General features: G+C 37.8%; 1 protein-coding gene across 6 annotated transcripts in view; it reads left to right on the forward strand.

The window, feature by feature from the left end:
- LOC140729074 (lysine-specific demethylase 4C-like) overlaps window positions 1-22568 on the forward strand; it is a 373937-nt gene that overhangs the window by 243668 nt on the left and 107701 nt on the right. For all 6 annotated transcript variants that reach the window (XM_073048378.1, XM_073048374.1, XM_073048377.1 and 3 more), the window contains one exon: window positions 12134-12242. In XM_073048378.1, the coding sequence (XP_072904479.1) occupies window positions 12134-12242 (109 nt within the window). The remainder of the gene's footprint in view (window positions 1-12133; window positions 12243-22568) is intronic.

Here is a 22568-nt window from a genome sequence, read left to right on the forward strand (position 1 = left end):
CGTTCCATTTAGCTAGTTCACTGATATGGGTTATAAATAGCTGAAACCCAAGTTCTGATACTTGTAATGTAATACCAAGTACTATTTCCCAACATGAAAGTTACTTGCTTTCTTCCAGTTGTCCATTTCTGTCTGTAACCAGTCCGTATACTGTACTAATGTAATATCAACAATCTGGGTCTGTACTGATTTTATGTAATACCTTTGTACCTAGTTCATTACTTTCTGAAAATTTAAATACACTCCTTTTCCACACCCCCTCACTAAACTTACCTTTCCTACAAAGTTCAATTCAGAATAAACTACAATCCCTTATTACAACAAAATGGACACTTGACCTTGCAATCTACCTCACTGTGGTTGCACCTTATTACCTGCCTGCACTGCATTTGCTTTGTAACTGTAACACCTTATTCTGCATATTGTTATGTTTTTTCTTTGTACTTCGTGGATGTACTGATGTGATGAAATTATTTGTATGAATGGCAAGTTAAACAAAGCTTTTCACTCGTATCTTAACTACATACGACCATAATAATGAACAATAAACAATTACCATTTTCCTTTCATAAATCAGTGTTAACTCTGTCTGGCCACACAAATTTCTACAATAACTCTAATTATTGATTCTCACATTGTTGTTTCTACTGATAACAAATCAATTGGTAATACATTTGTTTACTTCCTTCCTATTTCCTTGAAAGTAGAGATTATTTTTATTTCTTGATTTTTCTTAGGGATCCGTATAAAATCTAAGTAATTCTGAAATAGGCACCTTCTGAATAGCTATCTCTTTTAAATGCTAATGCTATGAGCTGTCAGGAACATTGGATGTGTTGACTTTTAGATCTATTAATATGTGCGTATTATATCTTGTATTAATGGTTCTTACTTTATGCATCTCATTTTCACTAAATTCATGATTTCTCTGCACTTCTGGACTTTTTTGAGCCTTCTGCTCTGAAGAAAATTTTTTTAAAAATTGCTCTGCCCTTTAATGTCTAAATGATCTCTTCCATCACTGATGTAAATTAATTTTCAATGAGAACCGCCTTTAAAAAAAAACTACCAAGAGATTTACTGTCATTAGTTTGATTTAAGTTTTTGTTACTGTTTTACCCTTTTATCAATTTTATAATCATCTTTTACATAATTGGAAAATTGACCTAATTTTCAGGATTTTGAATCTAGCCACAGATTAAACCTTTTTAAAGTCAAATGTGATACTAAACGTATGCCCTGGTTAGTGTATCTTCTGTGATCCAATTGGTACCACGTTTATCTCTGAATTGGAATTTCTGGTTTCACCAGGATTACTGCATTCTCTTTGGTCCTTGTTCCACTACTTACCTGACCCATACGCTTCCTTTAATGACATCTGTGGTTAGGGGCCTTTTACTTTTTGTTCTTGTTTATTGGCTATAAAATTATTTTTGAAGTCTTGTTGTTTTATTTGTATTCTTTCTTGTGAAAGTTGGGGACTGTTTTCCTTGTGAATGTTGTGTATCTAATACCATGTGTCTTTGCTGCTGCTATAAGTAAGATTTTTATTGCCCTCTGCATTTATATAATTGTGCATACGGCAATGAACTCATCTTGATTTTAGATCTTGTGTTTTCCCAGATGTGATCCTTTATACCAATGATCTCTAGCCCTTTGTTTATTCGACCTGCCCTTAGTTAGTCTGCTTTACTCTGCATGAATTCTACTTGTAACAAATGTTTCATAGCTCTGACAAGCCTGTTCTTTCCTGTCCTTGACCCATTTTGCATTTATTTCCTGTTTACACTATTACTATTCTGACCTTAAGCCTTGAAATTTCTCTTAATGATTATGGTTGCACTTATCCAATTCCTTGCATAATCTGGGCACAACATATTGATGTAGCTATAAAGAAGGAAAGATAGCAGCTATATTTCATTCAGAGTTTGAAGACATTTGGTTTGTCAACTAAAACACCCGAAAACTTTTACAAATGTACTGTGGAGAGCATTCTGATTGGCTGAATTGCTCACTGTATAGGGGGTATGGGGATAGGGGGTCCACTGTACTAAGTCAGTTGCAAAAACTTGTAAAATTAGTCAGGTTCATTATGGGTACCAAGACATCTTCAAAGAGCAGTGCTTTAAGAAACCAAGTCCATCATTAAGAACCTGCATCACCCAAGCTATTCCTTGTTCTCATTCCTACCATCAGAAAGGAGGTACAGAAGCCTTAAGGCACACACTCAATGTATCAGGAACAGCATCTTCCCCTCTGCCATCCAATTTCTGAATGGACGTAGAACCCATGAACACTATCTCACCATTTAAAAAAAAAATTCTTTTTTTTTTGCACCACTTATTTTAACTTAACTATTTAATATATACACACAGTAATTTGGTTTTGTTTCTCTGTATTTTTTGATCATGTATTTCATTGTACTGTTGCCATAAATTTAACAAATTTCACAACATATGCTGGTGATATTAAACTTTATTCTGATAACCTTCCTTCATTATATGAAAGTGCTATCAACTGTACTTGTCATTCATTACCTGAGCAAGTAATTAGTTTATATGGAGTGCATTCCGCATGAGTTCAGATGCGCTATACATCTCTTGTACACCCATTTAATTCTTGTAAAATATGTTAATATAGACATATTTAGCCTTTTTACATGATATATTGATTTAATATAAAAATAAGATAAACATTGCTTACCTTAATGAGACTTTTAATATATTTTGTCTTCTTTTGATTTCTTCCTTTTTCTTAATCACATATTCTTTCCGTAACTCAGACCCAAGCCCTAGCTTCAGTTTTCCTTCTATTTCAGTCTGATGTTGTGTTTCATAGTGTCTATTAAGATCATGTCTTCTATTATGTGAAAAAGTGTTTTCACAAACAATGAACAACAGTTTTCCTGACAGACCTACTATAAATAAGAACTCATTTTCCCACTGTTCATTGAATTCATGCTTTCTATCACTTTCTGCTTTTCTTTTGCTCATTTTCTTTTGCACTGTGATGGGTAACTGAATGTAAAAACAAGACTTAATTTTCGAAAAAGTACAAAACTGCAAATGCTCACAAAGGACAAACAAAGCACAACTCCATAGCGCACGAGTGTCAGTTGTAAACTGACTGGCAAAAACCTGCGACGCATCGCTGGTGCAGACACCTGGCGCCTCAGGGTCAAACAAGTATCAAATGTATATTGAACAGTTATGGAACGACTGCAGAACAAAAGTCCTTCTTTCCTAGTTCGGCTCATTGAACATTTTTTTTTAAATTGAAAAGAGATTAGTGTGAAAGAATATAACATTTGCCAAAAGAACTGCACAAAATAATAAAATCGCTAAAAATAATTGCTAAGTTTTAGATTTATTCTCAGTAAAACCCATTTCTAGCTCTAAGCTACTTGAATTCCTGTTAATAAATTTTTTTTCCCTACAAATCGGTTTTTGGTTAATACTTTTTGCATGCATAGGCTTACTTTTTTATTATTATCACTGTTGTGCCATGTGCCTCTTTTGGTGCATGCGCCATAGGTTGGCCATCCCTGATCTATCAATATTATCAATCGTGCCTTTGCAACGAGGCTCCATGTAGTTGAGAAACTGTTAAAAAATTTGAAATAATAAGCCTGATTCTCTTGGAGCAAAATGCTGGGATGAGATTTGTATCTGGTTTATGCAATTATAAAAGGGTTGTTAGAATATAGACAAAGTACCGTAGATTCCGGACTACAGAGCGCACCTGATTAAAAGCCGCAGGCTCTAATTTTAGAAATAAAATCAATTTTTTAATTGTAAAGGCCGCACCAGATTTTATGCCGCACCGCTACTTTTAAATATACATACGTATTGGTAACACAAATTACGTTGCATATACTTTTTTACTGAACAGCACGAACAACATTCCAATATCTCCTAGCGACTGGTAAAAATATATATACTGCAGCCTACCAGGAAAAGTTATTGATCGACTTTAACTTAAAAGCAGCGTTTTCGCTCGGGTCTGACGCACTTGCGTAACGCGATCGGGTCTAATCGGGTCTGACGCTCTTGCGTAACGCGATCGCGTCTAATCGGGTCTGACGCGCTCGGGTCTTGCTTTTCTTCGAGTATTTTCCATGTTGATGAGGGTGAGTACAAATGACTGATTTACAATAATTTAATTGTGAAAGTGCGCTTGATTTATCGTACAATTTCATTGGACCTCTGTGAACTACTCATCAATTTTATTGGTCTACTGTTACGAGGCAAAATGTTTACGAGGCGGCATGAAAAAAAACCATGTATTAGCCGCTCTGGATTATAGGCCGCAGAGTTCAAAGCTGTTCAAAATGTGGGAAAAAAGTAGCGGCTTATAATCCGGAATCTACGGTACATCTCCCTTTCTTTGGTGATTAGTGTTATCAATTTAAAATGATCATCCATATATGATCTTTTCTCATATTTTATAGCATTATGTAGAAATAGGCGTGCATATTTACTATAAGGATTAATCAGCCTGCACTTCTGTTTATTTTACACACGTGGTGATCCCAATCCCAAGTGCCTTCCCCATTTCTTTTTAACTTCTTGACTTCAACTATTTATAAACATAAATAGAAACTGAAGCAGTCTATTCTACTATTTGCAACTGCTCATGATTAAGATGGCTGATCTTTGATTACAGTGTAATTTTGCTTTAATCAATATCCTTAGATTTCCTCCATGTACCGAAAATGTATCTGTTTTCACCTTGAATATCTGCCACAAATCCCCAAAGCTATCTTGGCTCCACAATTCCAAAGATTCATTCAACACACATAAAATGCTGGAGGAACTCAGCAGACATGGTGTGTGTGTGTGTGTGTGTGTGTGTGTGTGTGTGTGTGTGTGTGTGTGTGTGTGTGTGTGTGTGTGTAGGCCTCCGTTAGTCTTGATAGACCATGGATTTGCACTTTGGAAAGTTTCCAGGGCACAAGCCTGGGTAAGGTTTTTTTTCTGGAAGACTTGCCCAAAGCTGCCAGTCTCCCCTCTCCATGCCACCAATGTTGTCCAAGGGAAGGGCATTATGACTCATACAGCTTGGCACCGGTGTCGTTGCAGAGCAATGTGTGGTTAAGTGCCTTGCTAAAGGACACACACGCAAGCCTCAGCCAAGGCTCGAACTAACGACCTTCAGATCACTAGACGAATGCCTTAACCACTTGGCCATGCGCCAACACACGCACCTGGTAGCATCTGTGGAAAAGAGTGTACAGTCTGATGAAGGGTCTTGGCCGTTTACTCTTTTCCATAGATGCTGCCTGGCCTACTGAGTTCTCCAGCACTTGGTGTGTGTTGCTTGGATTTCTAGCATTTGCAGATTTTCTCCTGTTTCCAGAGACTTATTGATACTTGGATTGCTATGAAAGCAAACCTATTAATTAAAAGTTACCCCAGCTCTCTGTTTTAAACATATTGCAGCTAGTAATATTTGTGCCCCATTTTCCCAACACCTAAGCTACAGAAAATAGATTGCATCTGTCATGTCCTGTCCTATCATACTTTTCAAAACGTAGTTATTCTGATTGAAAGGCCATGAAAAAGAAGTAAAGTAATGAATTTGAACAGTTTTCATTTACTCAAGCCCAGAGTGACCATCAAATTTTACATCTGAATATCAAAGCAGCTGTGGACATAAGTATGACATAGATATCCCACAGGAAATTCACAAAAAACTTCATAAAGAATGGTTAAAACATGAAACTCTTACCACATTGAGTAGCTCAGGTAAAGAGTATTGATACATTTAAGGAATGTTTAAGTAAACATATGGAAGGTATGGAGGGATATGATTAGGGTGGGCAAGGAAGTGAGAGAGTTGACCATGAGGAGGATAAATCTACTTCTCCAATGAGCATATAAAAATCTATTGCACATAATATTATTGCATCTCTTGCCTTAATGAAAGCAACTCCAATTTAAAATTAATTATATTTGTTGTTTTTTTTTGTTTTACCAAGCAATATTCTAAAGAATTTGCTTGTTGATATATAGTTCGGTTAGAGATTATTGCTTTTGAAAGAAAATTAGGCAGGTATTAGTAATTATCTCCAGTGCTGTTATCTTTTGTGGCTCACTCTGGCTTCTTTTTATTAGATGTGGGAACCTTGGAATTGTTTGCCAGCTGATGAATTCATTGAAGATAGCAATATGTGTATTTAAGAAGCATCATTTTCATTTGTAGTGTAGCAATAACTGTGCTCAAGGCTCATTAAGTTACTGGTTTTTAACTAATGAGTCTCAATTCCCGTAATGCAATTCTGAGTAGCCCTTTAGGTCCTCAATGCTTTAGAACACTTGGGTGTTAATGGGAAGATCTATAGTTAAATGATTCATCAGTGGAGCCCTCTCATTGTAATAGCAATAAGCTGAATTAAGGTTCCAGGAACTGGTTCTTGAAAGAGACTACAGTGGTTCAGGGACATATTTACATGAAATGTCATTTCTAGAGCCATTGGTCACTCTCCCTAGTGGCAGTCTAAACTCACCGTTGTAGCAATGCTGCTTTATCCACTTGTTCAGTTTACATTCAGTATGATTCGTTATCTCTATGGGGATTTGATCTGAATTTGTTTTTGCAGTCTATAAAAGATATATCATTCAGTTAATGTAAACGAGCCTTCAAGGCAGGTAATTCTACTCTATGTGGAAAGCTACTTTTCATTTCCTGGAAGACTGCAGTATATATTTAGGAACATATATTTGTCCATTTAAATGTTGCTGTCGCAGAAATTTCATTTTTCTCATCACTCTTCCCATGGGATGAAAGGGAAAAATTGCATAAAGGATTCAGATTAATTTGAATACAGTGTTAATATAGTTCCTAATAACCGTGAAGTTTCTGTAAGCTACCTCTGATGAGTCAAATGTTATGTCATTATCATGATTAGTTTTAAAGAAATCAAGTTGTTAAAGAGTCAGTCCAGCAAATTAAAGTATATTTTTGTTATACAGTATATGTGGATGTAATTGAAATTCATTGGTGACCCTATCTTCTATACATGATTGGCAAAAATTTGAACCAAAAGACAGAGAGGCTAGGTATATTTTACTGTTTAATAATCTCTTGTACTAAGATGTAATAATATTAATACAAATGATTTGTAATGTTTTTCCCAAGTACAAAGTAAACATTAATTATATGTTATTATTCACAACAACTGAACTGATATAAAGGCCCAATTATCTCTCAGGTTTCAAGCCATTATCTTTAAAAACAGACAAATTATTGATGTTCTGCACAGAACAATGTCCAATGCAATAGTTAAAAAATACCTGCAATTTGCTTGACTAAAATGGAGCAAGAAAGATGGAGCTGAGCTTGTTCACCACAGCTAATGGGACACAGTTACTGTCCTAAAATGTCTACAACTATGTGCAAGTGTTTAGCTACATGGAGAAAGTATATCCTTAGAGAAGAGTATTTGTATAGTTTTATGATGCCACTTTTGGTGGAACTAATAAGTAGATTGTGAAGTCAAAAGTCCAACTTATCATACAAAGGGACTGTTTAACAACCTTACAATAATGGGGTAGAAGCAGTATTTGAGCCTGATGGTGTGTGCCTCCACACTTTTGCATCTTTTGCCTGATGGGATAGAGAAAGAAGAGAGAGTGCCCAGGCTAGTCTCATTTCACAATCTACTTCATCCTGTATAAACTTGCAGTTTATTGTCTGCCTGCTCTTAATCTAACTGTAATACTTTCTTTCTGCATTCTGGAATGGCTTGTTCCTTTTACTGATGTGTTGAAATGGTCTCTAAGAAGATTTTCACTGTACCTCAGTACACGTGACAATAATAAATCAATTTACCAATTTATTTTAAAATAAAGTTACTGTTATGATGCTTGAAACAGAACCATCAATTTGTATGTCACAAGGTCACTAAATCTCCAGCAAAATAATCTGTCACCTGAATGCAAAATATTGCCAGGAAACTAGGAGAATGTCTTTGCATAGTGCATTACTTTATATTCACTTGGTTAATCACTTGGCATGTGGCCAAGTGGTTAAGGCGTTCGTCTAGTTATCTGAAGGTTGCTAGTTCGAGCCTTGGCTGAGGCTGTGTGTGTGTGTGTGTGTCACTTAACCACACATTGCTCTGCGATGACACTGGTGCCAAGCTATATGTGTCCTGGACAACATTGGTGGGCAACTGCCAGTCTTCCACAAAAAAAACCTTGCCCAGGCTTGCACCCTGGAAATTTTCCAAGGTGCAAATCCATGGTCTATAGAGACTAACAGAGGCAGATGTACCTGAATGTTGAATTTGAAAAAAGAAGGCATAAGAGACAATGAATGACATTATACTCAAAATAGAAAATAAACAACATTAAAAGAGAAAAAACACTATGCTACAACTTGTGCTTTTCCCTCAGGTGCTGCAGTTGTCTTCCTTTATAACAAGGATGCTTGGTGCACCTCAAGTTTCAAACTCTAGACCATATATGTCAAACTCAAGGCCCGCGGGCCAAATCTGGCCCACGGTGGAATTATCTTTGGCCCGCGAGATAATATCTAATTACTATTAAAGCTGGCCCCAGTAATCGAAGCGCCTATGGCGTATGATATGGCTAATGCTGAGTTTATTCAGGTACCAGGTTTTCAGGGGTTTTAGTGTTTATTCGGCAGTCTTGCTTGGCAGTCTTCTTCATAAGAAACGGAATTTGTAAAGTGAAACACTTTGTAGTTATAGCAGAGACTGAGACACATGAGAGCAGGCTGAAAAAACGGAGGCAACGAAAGCTGCGTTCGCACGTGTCCGACTGATCCGGCCCGCATGAAGCTGCATTTTGCTCAATCCGGCCCGTGACCTAAAATGAGTTTGACACCCCTGCTCTAAACAATGGCTCCCCCCACCCCCTGCCACAGTCAGGTCACTTGTACATTTTTGGCTTCCATAACTTATAGCAAAACTAATTTAGGCAAATGTGACTATAAATTTTTAAGTTAGCAAATTCTGCCAATAATCTTCAATTTTATGAAGCTTTATCATTTCAGAATTAATAGGAAATAAACTTAAGGTTTTTTCTCTTCACGGGGAAAGCTAGAGGATTGTTTGGGAAAAACTCAAGTTTTCAAGGATAACACTAAATAGAGTCAAAGAAAAGTACAGGACAGAAACCGGTCCTTTGGCTCATCTAGTGCAAGCATAAAGCATTTAAACTGCCTACTCCCATCGACCTACACCGGAACCATAGCCCTCCATACCCCTACTATCCATGTACCTATCTAAACTTATCTTACACATTGAAATTGAGCTCGCATGTACCACTTGAACTGGTAGGTCATTCCACACTCTCACTATCGTCTGAATTTCCTCTCATGCTTCCCTTAAACTTTTCACCTTTCAAGCTTAACCCACGACCTCTGGTTGTAGACCCACCCAACCTCACTGGAAAAAGCCTGCTGACATTTACCCTATCCATACCCATTATAATTTTGTGCATCTCTATCAAATCCCCTCTCAATCTTCTATGTTCCAAGGAATAAGGTCCTAACCTATTCACCCTTCCCCTATAACTCAGGTCCTCCAGACTCCACAACATCCTTGTATGCTTTCTCTGTATTCTTTTAATCATATTTACATCTTTCCTGTAGGTAGGTGACTAAAACTGTACACAATACTCCAAATTAGTCCTCAGCAACATCTTTATACAACTTGAACATAGTGTCCCATCTCCTATACGCAATACATTGGTTTTTGAAGGCCAGTGTGCCAAAAACTTTATTTGCAGCCCTATTTACCCATGATGTCACTTTCAATGAATTATGGACCTCTATTCCCAGATCTCTTTGTTCTACTACACTACTCAGTGCCCTGCCATTTACTGTTCAAGACCTATCCTGGTTGGTACTATTGAAGTGCAGCACCTCACACTTGTCTGCATTAAATTCCATCTGCCATTTGTCTACCCATTTTTCCTGCTGATGCAGATCCCTCTTCAAGCCATGATATCCTTCCTTGCTGTCCAGTACATCCCCAATATTGGTGTCATTGACAAATTTGCTGATCCAGTTAACCACATGATCATGCAGATCATTGATATAGATGGCAATCAACAACAGACCCAGCAATGACCCATGTGGTACACCACTAGTTACAGGCCTCCATTCAGAGAGGTAGCTATCTACTGCCACTCTGGCTTCTCCCACAAAGCCAATGTCAAATCCAATTTTACATCATCTTGAATGTTGAGCAACTGAACCTTCTTGACCAGCCTCCCATGTATGTTTAGAGCCTTTCCTAAACAGTGGAACAACATTGGCTATCCTCCAAACCTCTGGTACCTCTCCAGTTGCTAAGAATGATTTAAGAATCTGTGCTAGGACCCTAGCAATTTCTGCACTTGCCTCTTGTAGGGTCCTGAGGAACACCTTGATGGATGCTGGGGATTTATCCACCCTGATTTACCTCAGGATAGCAAACATCTCCTCCTCTGTAAGCTGTACAGGGTCCATGAAGTTGATGCCACTTTTCCTCACTTCTATAGACTCTGTGTCCATCTCCTGAGTAAATACAGATGCAAAAGAATTATTTTAAGATCTTCCCCTTCTGTTTTGGCTTCACAATTTTATCCCTTACAATTGTTTTGCTCTTAACATAACTGCAGAATTCTTTAGGATTCTCTTTCACCTTGTTTGTTAGACCAACTTTATGCCTTCTTTTAGCCTTCCTGATTTTGTTCTTAAGTGTTCTCTTGCATGGCTTCAATTTCTCTTGAAAACCAAGGTTCCCTATACTTATTATCTATACCTTTTATTCTGACAGGCACATACAAGCTTTGTACACTCAAAATTTTGCTTTTGAAGGAGCCCCACTTACCAAGTACACATTTGCCCGAAAACAGCCTGCCCCAATTGACATTTGTCAGATCATTTCTAATATTACCAAAATTGGCCTTTCTCCAATTTAGAGTCTCAATTTGCAGGCCAGACCCATCTTTTTGCATATTTACTTTAAAACTAATGGCATTATGGTCACTAGAATCAATGTGTTACCTACACAAACCTCTTTCACCCGTCCTGTCTCATTCCCTAGTAGCAGATCCAGTATTGTGCACTCTCTCATTGTGAAGTCTATGTAATGATTATAGAAACTTTTGCTGAGCACATTTGACAAACTCTATCCCATCTGGTCCTTTGACAGTATGGGAGTCCCAGTCAGTATGTGGAAAATTAAAATCACCTACTCTCACAACCTTACATTTATTACAACAGTGTGCAATCTCTCTACAAATTTGTTCCTCTAACTTTGTTGGACTGTTGGGAATTTGTTCCTCTAAATCCCTCGGACTGTTGGGAATATTAGGATGACAACATTTGTTCATGTTTTAGCAATAAAAAAAAAGGTTTAAACAGCAAGATTTTGGCAAGGTGCCAATCTTTAAACTATTTGAAATGGATGTTCAAAGTCCTAAATCCACCATAAACTAATAAACTCTAAAGTACATGGTAAAACTGTTCTTCAGAATTCTCAGCGGTTCTTGTATATCCTAATTTCATGTAAGTTTCTGTTCTTCTGCTGAAATGATAATAGTTGATTAAATGAATAAACTAATGCAAAGCAAACTGAGAAGGAAGAAAAAATATTCATTGACAATAATCACCAGAGTTTGTGTTCCAGAAATGATTCAAAGGCATCATGTCCATATACTAAACAGATGAGTTCACTGGTAATGATGAGTTCTATGCTTTCTTTCATTTGTGAAATGACCATCATAAATCTCTCTAACCTGTGGCACTCATGAATTATGAGTCTTTCTTTCTTAAGTGAAGGAACTGCCATAATTTACCTTCAACAGTGAAATATCCTCTGTATAACAAAGCTAGTAATTTATTGTTGACCTTCGTCTTTTACTACATGGATAGGCTTGGAAATTAGACAAATTGACAGAGTAGGATAAAAGGGTTTTGCTGTCTTCTGTAACCAATTTGCATATGAAATCAAAATAAATTCAAGTGGCATGTAGATTTGACAGGCCAGCATTCTTAAAAATTACTCTGATACCATATTTGGAATATCAAGAGTGATGGATCAGAACAGAGTCATTACCATCAGTATTCCTTTGTGCATTCCTGCATTTTTCAGATTTTCTCCTGTATTGTTTAGGTGGGCTCATGTGATGTGTGCTGTTGCAATCCCAGAAGCAAGATTTGTGAATGTAGTTGACCGCAGTCCAGTGGATGTTACCAGGATACCTTTGCAAAGATTGAAGCTCGTAAGTATACACAATTGTTTTATTTTCACTCAGTCCTACCTTACAATTCAACTCAGATGTTTGGATTAAATCCGATTAGGCTTTTTTTCCAGATATGAACAAGCACTCATTACATTGCCCTGTTCTGCCTTTGGTTAATTTTTTAAGACACCGTCATACTTCATTTTCCTACTTTAATGGTTTCAGAGGACCCTATAATTACATTTATGAATGCAGATTGGAATTTATTTTCTTCATTAAAGATCATAAAGTTCCTGCTTCAGCAACAAACCACCCTGTAGTAAGGGTTGAAGCTTTTTATTTAGTTGAGTGTTATTCTCTCCCAACAGAAATACGTATGACCATTATTCACATTTCTGTTAATGTTGGATAGGGTTGTTTTTCATCCAGTTCACTGATCAAGCTTGCCTTCGCTCTACTCCTCTGGTGGAATCTACTTTATGAAGCTCTGGAGGACTAACTGCCGCTGTCAACTCACAAGGTGCAGAGGGTTGCAAGAGATGATTAGATCTCAGTCTGCTGGTCATGAGGCCCTGCCCTATTGCCCCTTGGTTGTTGACAGATAGCTGCTAGTCTAAGCCTGGGAACTGTTGTAAAATGGGTGAGGCAGGCACATAGCGATTAAAAGACATTTAGACAGGTGGATGGTCAAGAAAGGTTTCGAGGAATATGTGCCAAACATGTGACCAGCTTAGATGGGCATAGATGAGTTGGACAGAAGGACCTGTTTCCTGTTGGATTACACTGACATGTTAAGGAAAGCATCATATGGTGTCTGATAATCAGAGGCATTTCAAAATGTTTGTATCATTCTAAATTCAAAAAGTGCTAAACCCACACCTTAGTGCTAGAAATTAATTAGATACTTTAAAAACAAATTAACTGTTTACTACACTTCGCCTTCTATCAGAATTGGCAAGACCATTCATATCAATGGGTTGCCCTTTCTACAATTGAAGAGTCACTCAGGGTATTTGTACTCTATCCCTGTAGTCAGTGCTGAGATCAGTGGTAGAGTGGAGGTTGAACGCGCTGACTTTTAATTTCCAGCATCTGTGACTTTAGTGTTGTGTTGGTACGTAAGTCAGTAATAAGTTGACTTATACATGGTAGTTAGCTGATGCTCCTCGACTGAACTACTTGCTGAAGGTTAATGCACTTCTGCACTTATAATAGAAAATAAGTGTTTAAGATGCTTTAATTTTCAGTACAAGGACTTTATATGTGAAGGAGCATTGGAGAGGAATTAATGATTACATATGAATCTATAATTTTTAAGTATAAACTGGTGTAGATCAGTTGATCTAAAGATCAGTTATTAATTGATTTGATTTAAAAAAGTGCCTTTAAAATTATTATAGAGTGATGGTTTTACAGGTACATTTAATGTCAGAGAAATGTATATAATATACATCCTGAAATTCTTTTTCCTCGCAAAAAGATGGGAAAGGCAAAATGAATTATCAAAAGGCAAAATATTTAAATATATTAAAAGACATGCTATTTTGGTTAGTAAACATTTAATCTCCCTTATGGAAGTACATAGGTGCATACTTTGAAAACATTGCTATTTATACCTACTCATTTTTTTTTATTCACTTGATGCCTTCCCTGTAATCTCATTTGCCCTAACTTATTCTCACCTCCTATTGCATGAATAAGTATCTAGTTAACCCTGTGGATTCATTACATAATGTTGTTTCATATTATAACAAAATTCTCAACAGAGAGGATTTACCTTAGTCTCTTTCACTATCTTACTTGTTCATTACACAAAATTATTTTATATTTTTCATAAGAGAGTAAGAGAGGATTTGCATGTCAGCAGAAACATTGTTACAATAGTCACCTAATTTAAGAGTTTCAAATTGTTGAAGGTGCTCTGTGCATTTGTACATCAGCTATAATATATACATCAAGTTAAGTCAATATGTGTAAAATCATTTAGCCTTGCAATAGCGTTCTCAGCCACAATTTGTGGTCAGGTTCAAGAGCTTGATGGCAAGGGATCATTGATAAAATGCAGCATCTTCATGTTTTGTTACAGTTAGATTCTGGGACTTTGTCCAGACTCAGTGGTTGAGGTTCATGATGCACAGCTGTGGTTTGCCCAGGATCGCAGATGGACAACTAAAGTAACAAACAAAATGCTGGAGTAACTCAGCAGAGTGGGCAGCATCTGTGGAGGAAAATGGATAGTCAGCTTTGGGCCTTGACCCGAAACACCGATTGTCCATTCCTTCTACAGATGCTGCCTGATCCGCTGAGCTCCTCCAGCAGTTTTTTTATTGCATCAGATTCCAGTATCTACAGTCTTTTGTAGGTCTTAATGGTACAAAAAACTGAAGTAGATAGGCTCCAGATGACAGCTAAACTATATTAGGTCAGTATTTCAAGCATTGTCTATGTTTCTTTCAAATTCCTATCTTCTAAATGGAAATTTTACGTAATCCAAAGTGTACTTTCTTTAGTTTTAAAATGGATACAGTGGTGCTGCTCACTTAGGATTCCTGTATAGATACAGTGTGCCTTTATGTTCTCATTTGAAAATCAAATTAGAGCATGATTAATCAAGTTCGTTCTTTCTAACAACCTTGGAAATGAGGCTGTGGACAATTGGAATATTGAAAGACATTTACTACATTTTAAAAAATTGTTTTGTTAACAATGGAATTGCTATAGTTGTTGCACTTGGATTACTGAATCTAAAATCTGCTCCTGCCTTATGAAAAATACAGACTGGTTGCTACACCATATATACCAATTTTGAAGAAGCTTCTGCAATATATAAATAGCAGTCTTGGAGTTGGGACGATTTCCACAGATGAAATATGTCCATGATTCTTATGTCTTTGAAATCTATCGTATCAAAAGCATGAGTGTGGGTATTGCAGTCAATACTCCAGAACATAGTTACGAAGATACAAAACACTAGAGAAACTTAGCAGATCAAGCCGTATCTGTGGAAGGAATTGGACATTTGGCATCTTGGGTCAAGACGCTTCATCTGGATCTTCCATAGCTGTTGCTTCATCCACTGAGTTCCTCCAGCATTTTGTGTGTTGCTCCAGATTCTAACATCTGCAGACTCTTTTGTGTTTCCAACACGGATGCAAAAGTTTTGTATTGAAAGTTTAGAGGATTTTCAAAGTTCAAACAGTTCAAAGTTCAAAGTAAATTTGTTGTCGAAGTACATGCATGTCGTCATATGCAACCATGAGATACATTTTCTTGTGGGCATACTCAATAAATCCAGTAATCATAATGGAATCAGTGAAAGATCACACCAACTTGGACATTCAATCAGTGTGCAAAAGACAACAAACTGTGCAAATACAGAAAGTAAGAAATAATAATAATAAATGTCGAGTACATGAAATGAAGAGTCGTTGAAAGTGAGTCCCTAGGTTGTGGGAACATTTCAATGATGGAGCAAGTGAGGTTATCTCCATCATTCAAGAGCCTGATGGTTGAGGGGTGATAACTGTTTCTGAACCTGGTGGTGTGAGTCCTGAGGCTCCTGTACCTTCTTCCTGATGGCAGCAGCGAGAGAGAGCATTACCTGAATGGTAGGGGTCCTTGTTGATGGATGTTGCTTTCCTGGACGATGTTTTGTGTAGATGTGCTCCATGGTGGGGAAGGCTTTACCTGTGGTGGACCTGGACCTTATCCATTACTTTTGTGGGATTTTCCGTTCAAGGGCATCACTGTTTCTATATCAGGCTGTGATGCAGCTAGAAAATGCACTCTCCACCTCACATCTATAGAAGTTTGTCAAAGTTTTATATGTCATGCCAAATCATCGCAACTCCTAAGAAAGTAGAAGCACTGTCATGCTCTCTTCATAATTACACTTATGTGCTGGGCCCAGGACAGGTCCTGTGAAATGAGAACACCGAGGAAAGTTGCTAATCCTCTCCACCTCTGATGAGCACTGGCTCTTGGACCTCTGATGTGTCACAGTAATTCTGAATGCATTTCATTTATGTGACCTTGCTCTGTTCCAAAGAAAGTAATTATAATTCTATAAAATGCATTTGTCTGGAGCCAGAGATGTTGCAGTTCTGCTTCATTATTGGTCCTTGAAAGCCAGAGAGATTATATCCTCCGCCATTGTCTAACTCTGTGCAACTTCCAGGGGTTGGCAATTTTCCATTAGTATGCACATAAGTTTCAATTGATTTTTTTTAAGCACAAGCTGTATTAAGCATTTGAACAAAACACTTGATCTAAAAGTGCAAATAAAAAAACTATGGAAACTCTAGATCAAAGGCACAACTGCAAGCACTCATATGGTCTAAGCTACTCTTACCTCTTTGTGGGATATGAAAAATTAAATTTCAGTCTTATGCAAATCTAATTTCTCAACCCTTTTGCTAGTATTTTGCCAACTGTATTGGTGCTGCTTTCTGTATTTCAGCAGGCCTCAAAAGTGTGGTCACTCTTGCAGCCACTTTTCACTCTGCTTATTTGACTGCTGTTAGGAAGGAGGTACAGAAGCCTGAAGGCACACACTCAATCATTCAGGAACAGCTTCTTCCCCCATCATCATTTTCTGAATTCATAGTTTTCCCCTTATTATTATGCATTGCATTGTACTGTTGCTGCAAAGTCTACAAATTTCACTTTGTATGCTGGTGATGTTAATTCTGATTCTGGTCCATCTCAGACTCTTTCCCTTCTGGACCTCACCATCTAGATTTCAGGAGATAGATTAGTCACCAACATCCGCTAAAATATCTATTGACTCCAACAGATGTTGTGAATATACTTCCTCCCATTCTCCCTCTTGTAAGGACTCCATTCCATTCTCTCATTTCCTCAGTCTCTGTCTCATTTGTTCCGATGATGAGACTTTCCACACAGATGCCTCTGAAATGTCTTTCTTCTTTCCTAACTATGATTTCCCCATTAACACATTTCTATCGTATTCTCTTCTCTCTTTATCTTCCTTCTATCTTTAAATTTTATGTATGCTTAAATTACAATTGAAAACAGAAAGCATTGCTAATAATATTGCAAACACATCACTGGACATGTTAGAAAAAACATTTGTTCAGGTCTTGACATTGCTGTTTTAAATTCAGCTCTGTCTCCATCCTCAGCTCAGTCCCTGAAATACAGAAATGATTTGTCGTGTGCAAAGGGAGATAAGTTTGAAGTAGCAATTGATTTTTTTGGACCCCGAAACACAACTTGAGTGATGGAGCGAGCTGAATCACTTAAATGTTTCCCCCTGACTATTTTCCTGTATTATTCTTGCTGGACCGAGTGCTAAAGGGCATAGTTTCTCATTTTCAGCAGATCCAAAGATCTGCCCATCTCAAACTAGAATGAACAATTTATTTAGTACCTTTATTCCTGCAGAACCAACTATCCAGATGAATGAACCTCTTGGCTGTGAGCTGAGAAATCTCTCTAGTTTTGTGTTTGAAGGAGGGAGCACTGCTCTGTTCCTTGGAAACAGGAGCATTTGCTCACTTGAAACAGCTGGCTTAAGAGCTTATTTTCTTCTGTTGTGAGACATTTCTATGGATTCAGTCACTTTGTAAATCAATTCCTTAACCATTGCATTCATCTTTCAGAACATTTATGACTTGTGTCCTGTTTCTCATCAAATAATTTTATATACTTTAGTCACCAGCTTGAAATTTGTGACCTACATGCTATGGTGTAATGATTTCTATGAAGACATTTTAATTTACTGTATTGAATTGGACTGCATACTTTAAAGAAAATATTTGTTGTTTTATTTTTTATTAAAACATTAATACAGAATCCAAATTTCTTGTAATATTTACTTATGTATACCTTTGTCCTGACAAATGCGTATTAACATAGTCAGAAACATGAGAAGATCTACAGATGCTAGAAATCCAAGCAACACCCACAAAATGCTGGAGGAACTCAGCAGGCCAGGCAGCATCTATGGAAAAGAGTACAGTCGATGTTTTGGGCCATTTCGTTTCAGTCCTGCTGAAAGGTCTCGACATGAAACATTGTACTCTTTTCCATTGATGCTGCCTGGTTTGCTGAGTTCCTCCAGCATTTTGTTTGTGTTGTTAACATAGTCAGAGTTGCTGTTTAAGCAACTTTGAGAAAGCAAAGGGGAAAACAGTGATTCATATATCACATAACCTCTTCCTTTTAAAATGTCCCCACTCGAGATAAAGTATATCTTGTTATAAAGATAATAGCTTGTTTGTGAAGATGATGAGATGGTATGTTTTAGTAGTTTATTGTGTTCATGCAATTTTCACCTTTCAGACACTGTTTTCCTATGTAATCCCCTGCTTCCCATTCTACTGCAGCCCTTCCAGTTTGTTCTCTCCTTCCTTCATTCCACTTTTCTTCATCCCCTACCTCTCAGTTTATCTCTCCTTCTCTCGTCTTTTCTTCCTACCTCCTTAATCTGCTGTTTGAAATTTATTCACCTCTAGCATATCCCATATTAACTCTTCAGAGTTCACATTAACTCTTCAGATCCTTTTTCCAAAAATAGCCCTTACCTGATTATTTTGAACATTTTACTTTCTAAAGTTCTGTTTCAGTCACATTGATTGCATTTTGATTGATTAAATATTGGCCAAGGGCAATGCAGGTAACTCATCTCACTTTTTAAAAATAATCTCGTCAGGATGCTTTATCAGTATTCATCTCAGATTGCAGGCTAGGTTTTGATTCTATGTTTCAGCCAATATGCACTACCTCTCACAGTACTGACTTCTTCGACAGGACTGTCAGCTGTGGTTTAATTGATTATGCCCCCTGAGTCAAAAAATCCGGGCTGAAGCTTGACTGTGCTGACTTGAGCAAAAGTCTAGTCTCAGCTCCAGTGTGGCACCAAGGAAAGGCATTAGAGATGCTTCTTTCTTGGTATTAAAACAAGGTTCTTCTCTTAGGTAGATATAAAACTTTCTGTATCTAAATTTTGAAGAAGGAGCACGAAGATGGTACTAAGATCCTAGGCAATATTTATCCCATAATTAATATTTCTGGTTAATGAATTATCAGCTCATTATCATTTCTTTCTGTGTTAATTTTATTGCATTACTTCTCTGTTGTACTACCTGCACTTCAGCAGGGAACATAAAATAATTAGTTATAACGTGGTTGAGGGATATCCAGATAAAGAGGTAATTGGTGCTTTATAAATGTAAGTCTTTCCTTATTGCATTACAGCATGAGCCTTGATTTTTCCACCAGCATCTGAATTGGCATCTGCATATTCTGGTGAAATCCCAGTGCCGAGAAGTTAATTTCTCTCGTTTCAGAAAGTCTCTTTTCAAAACATAAAACAACACTTTAGAGACTGGGAACATCACTGGACTTGTGTTTCTGAGTGACTGATTATTGCCATTTTTCCCTCTCAATTGCTTTGCCTAGATGTGATACATAATTTATGATCATTGGTTTCTTATTTTCCTTCAGAACTGTGACCTGTCATTTATGTAGGCAAGTACCCTGTCTGTAAAATTGCAATACATTTTAGATGTTTAATGGAAAATTTGTATTTAAAATCAACTTCAGAGTGTCAATTTTTTTAAAAATATAGATTTTTGTTTAAAATATGGCATTCCTCATTGGCTGTCTCCTACATACAAATTCTTACTTAGAATAATACTCTTGAATGAAGATAATGATACCAGTGATTGTTAACTTTTCTAGAAAAGTGGGAGGCCAGTATAGACTTAAAGGATTCTGCAGATGCTGGAAATCCAGGGAACCTTACACAAAATGCTAGAGGGAGTCAGCAGGTCAGGCAGCATCTATGGAGGGGAATAAAGAATCAACATACATCAGGACTGGAAGGGGGATGATGCCAGAATACGAAATTGGGGAAGGGAAGAGTACAAGCTAGAAGGTGATAGGTGACCAGGTTGGGGAGGGGGGAATGGAGTAAGAAGCTGGGAGGTGATAAGCGGAAAAGATAAAGGGCTGGACAAGGAGAGGAAGGTGACCACGGGATAAAGGGATGGAGGAGGGATACCAAAGTGAGGTGATAGGAGGTGAAGACAAGAGGTAAGAAGAAATTCAGAGTGGGGAAATGGAGGAGAGGGAAGAAATTGCTTGAAGATAGAGAAATTGATGTTCATACATCAGATTGGAGGTACCTAGACAGAATACAGTATAAGGAGTTGCTCCTCCAGCCTGAGAATGGCCTCATTGTGTCAGAAGAGGAGGCCATGGATCAACATGTTGGAATGGGAATAGAAATTGGAATTGAAGTGGTTAGCTACCGGGAAATCCTGCTTTTTGCAGAATAAGCAAAGATGCTGGACAAAATGGTCCTCCAATCTATGTTGGGTCTCACTAATTTAGAGGAAGCTGCATCAGGAGCACTGCATACAGTAGACGACCCCAACAGATTTGCAGGTGAAGTGTTGCCTCATTTGGAAGGACTGTTTGGGGCACTGACTAGAGGTTAGGAAGGAGGTGAAAGGTAGGTGTAGTACTTATTCCACTTGCAGGGTTCACATTCGGGAGGAAGAGTAGAGGCATAGGACAAATGGGCAAGGGAATCACAAGGGAGTGGTTCCTGTGGAAAGCAGTAAAGAGGTAAAGATACGTTTGGTGGTAGGGTCCCATTGATGATGGCGGACATGGTGGAGAATGATGTGTTGAATATGGAGGCTAATGGGGTGGTAGGTGAGGACAAGGGGAACTCTATCCCTGTTAAAGCAGCGACAAGGTAGGGTGAGTGGAGATGCTTGGAGAATGGAGGAGATGTGGGTGAGGGCAGCATCTATGGGAAAGGAAGGGAAACCCCATTTTTTGAAGGAGCAGGGCATCTCTGAAACGGTCATCGTGGGGACATGTTGTAGAGGTGAAGGAACTGAGAAAGGGGATTGGCATTTTTACAGGAGACTGGGTGAGGGGGCGGGGAGGAAGTGGTATTATCAAGAATTGGGAATTGGATTGAGAAAGGGAAAAGAGGTGTCAGAATGGACCCAGGTGAATTTAAGTGTAAGGTGGAAGTTGGAGGCAAAGTTGATGACAGTGACGGGCTCAGCATGGGTACATGAAGTAGAATGTACAGAATGTAGTGCAGAATGAATTTGGGGAATATTGCCAGCGAAGGCTTGGGACATAGACTGTTCCACATACCCAATAAAAAAGCAGGCATAGCTGGGGCCCATGAGGGTGCCTATGCCTACACCTTGAGTTTGGAGAAAGTGGAAGGAACTGTAAGTAATTGTTCAGGGTGAGGATCAGTTCCACCTGATGAGAAGTGTGGTGGTGGAGAACTAGTTGGGTCTGTTTTCAAGAAAGAAGGGGAGAGCTTTAAGGCTTTCTCAATGGAGAATAGAAGTGTATAGGGATTGGACATCTGTGGTGAAAATGGGGCATTCAGGGATAGGGAATTGAAAGGTATTGAGAAGGTTGAGAGCACGTGAAATGTATCAGGGCCATTATAGATTACTTCTGACATTGCATGTCCCTGCAATGTTCTCTTGACATTTTAATCCTATTTTAACAAATTTGCTAAATAACATTAATATTTTACATTTCAAACTGTGTTTGAAGTATACACACAGAAAATGTTTGCAGTATCTTTATGCAAGGGCAGATTAAGAATTCAAGTATTGAACTGCAAACCTTGTAGAAGTGTAGCTTGAATTGCTTTCTACTTCCAACTGAAATTAGTATAAGATTTGAGCCTCTATCCATCTCTTAATTCAGTTTAAAGATCTTTTATCTTTCACTTATTATCTTGAATGTTTTTGTGTGTTAGTTGAAAACCTGCCTCTGAATTTCCCATCATCATTCAGACAGCTTTGCAATGTAAAACTTAAGTTTGGCAGAAATGGAAGCAATTGCTCAGTGGTAGAAATGCAGTTGCCTTGAAATTTAATTGCATGTAAGCAGCAAACATGATCAAATTTTTAATTCAGGAGTAAGCTTGTGGTCTAAGCTTCATTCTAGCTGGGAAAGAACGCCTCATGGAATGAAATCTAACCAAGCTTTTATTTCTATTTGTCTATTTGTCATTATGTGCATGTATTTCTTTAACTTTACGAAGATTGTTATTTTAATTATATAAACTGGAATATTCTTTATCACTTTAATACTAAATTTCTCTGTAGCAATTCCTGAATCATTGGGTTTGTGTCTTTAGGCTCCTGTATCTCCTCCTTGACCGTAGTAATGAGAAAAAGGAATGTCCCAGACAGAGAAGATACATAATGATACATATTGCCTTCTTGATGCACAGTCTCTTGAAGATGTCCTTGATTCTGGGGCAGGGTTGTGCCTGTGATGCAGCTGGCTGAGATTATAACCCTCTACAGACTCTTGTGACTCTGTACATTGGACCTCCTTACA

Source organism: Hemitrygon akajei, chromosome 6 (genome assembly GCF_048418815.1).
Source record: "Hemitrygon akajei chromosome 6, sHemAka1.3, whole genome shotgun sequence".
Taxonomy (NCBI): Eukaryota; Metazoa; Chordata; class Chondrichthyes; order Myliobatiformes; family Dasyatidae; genus Hemitrygon; species Hemitrygon akajei.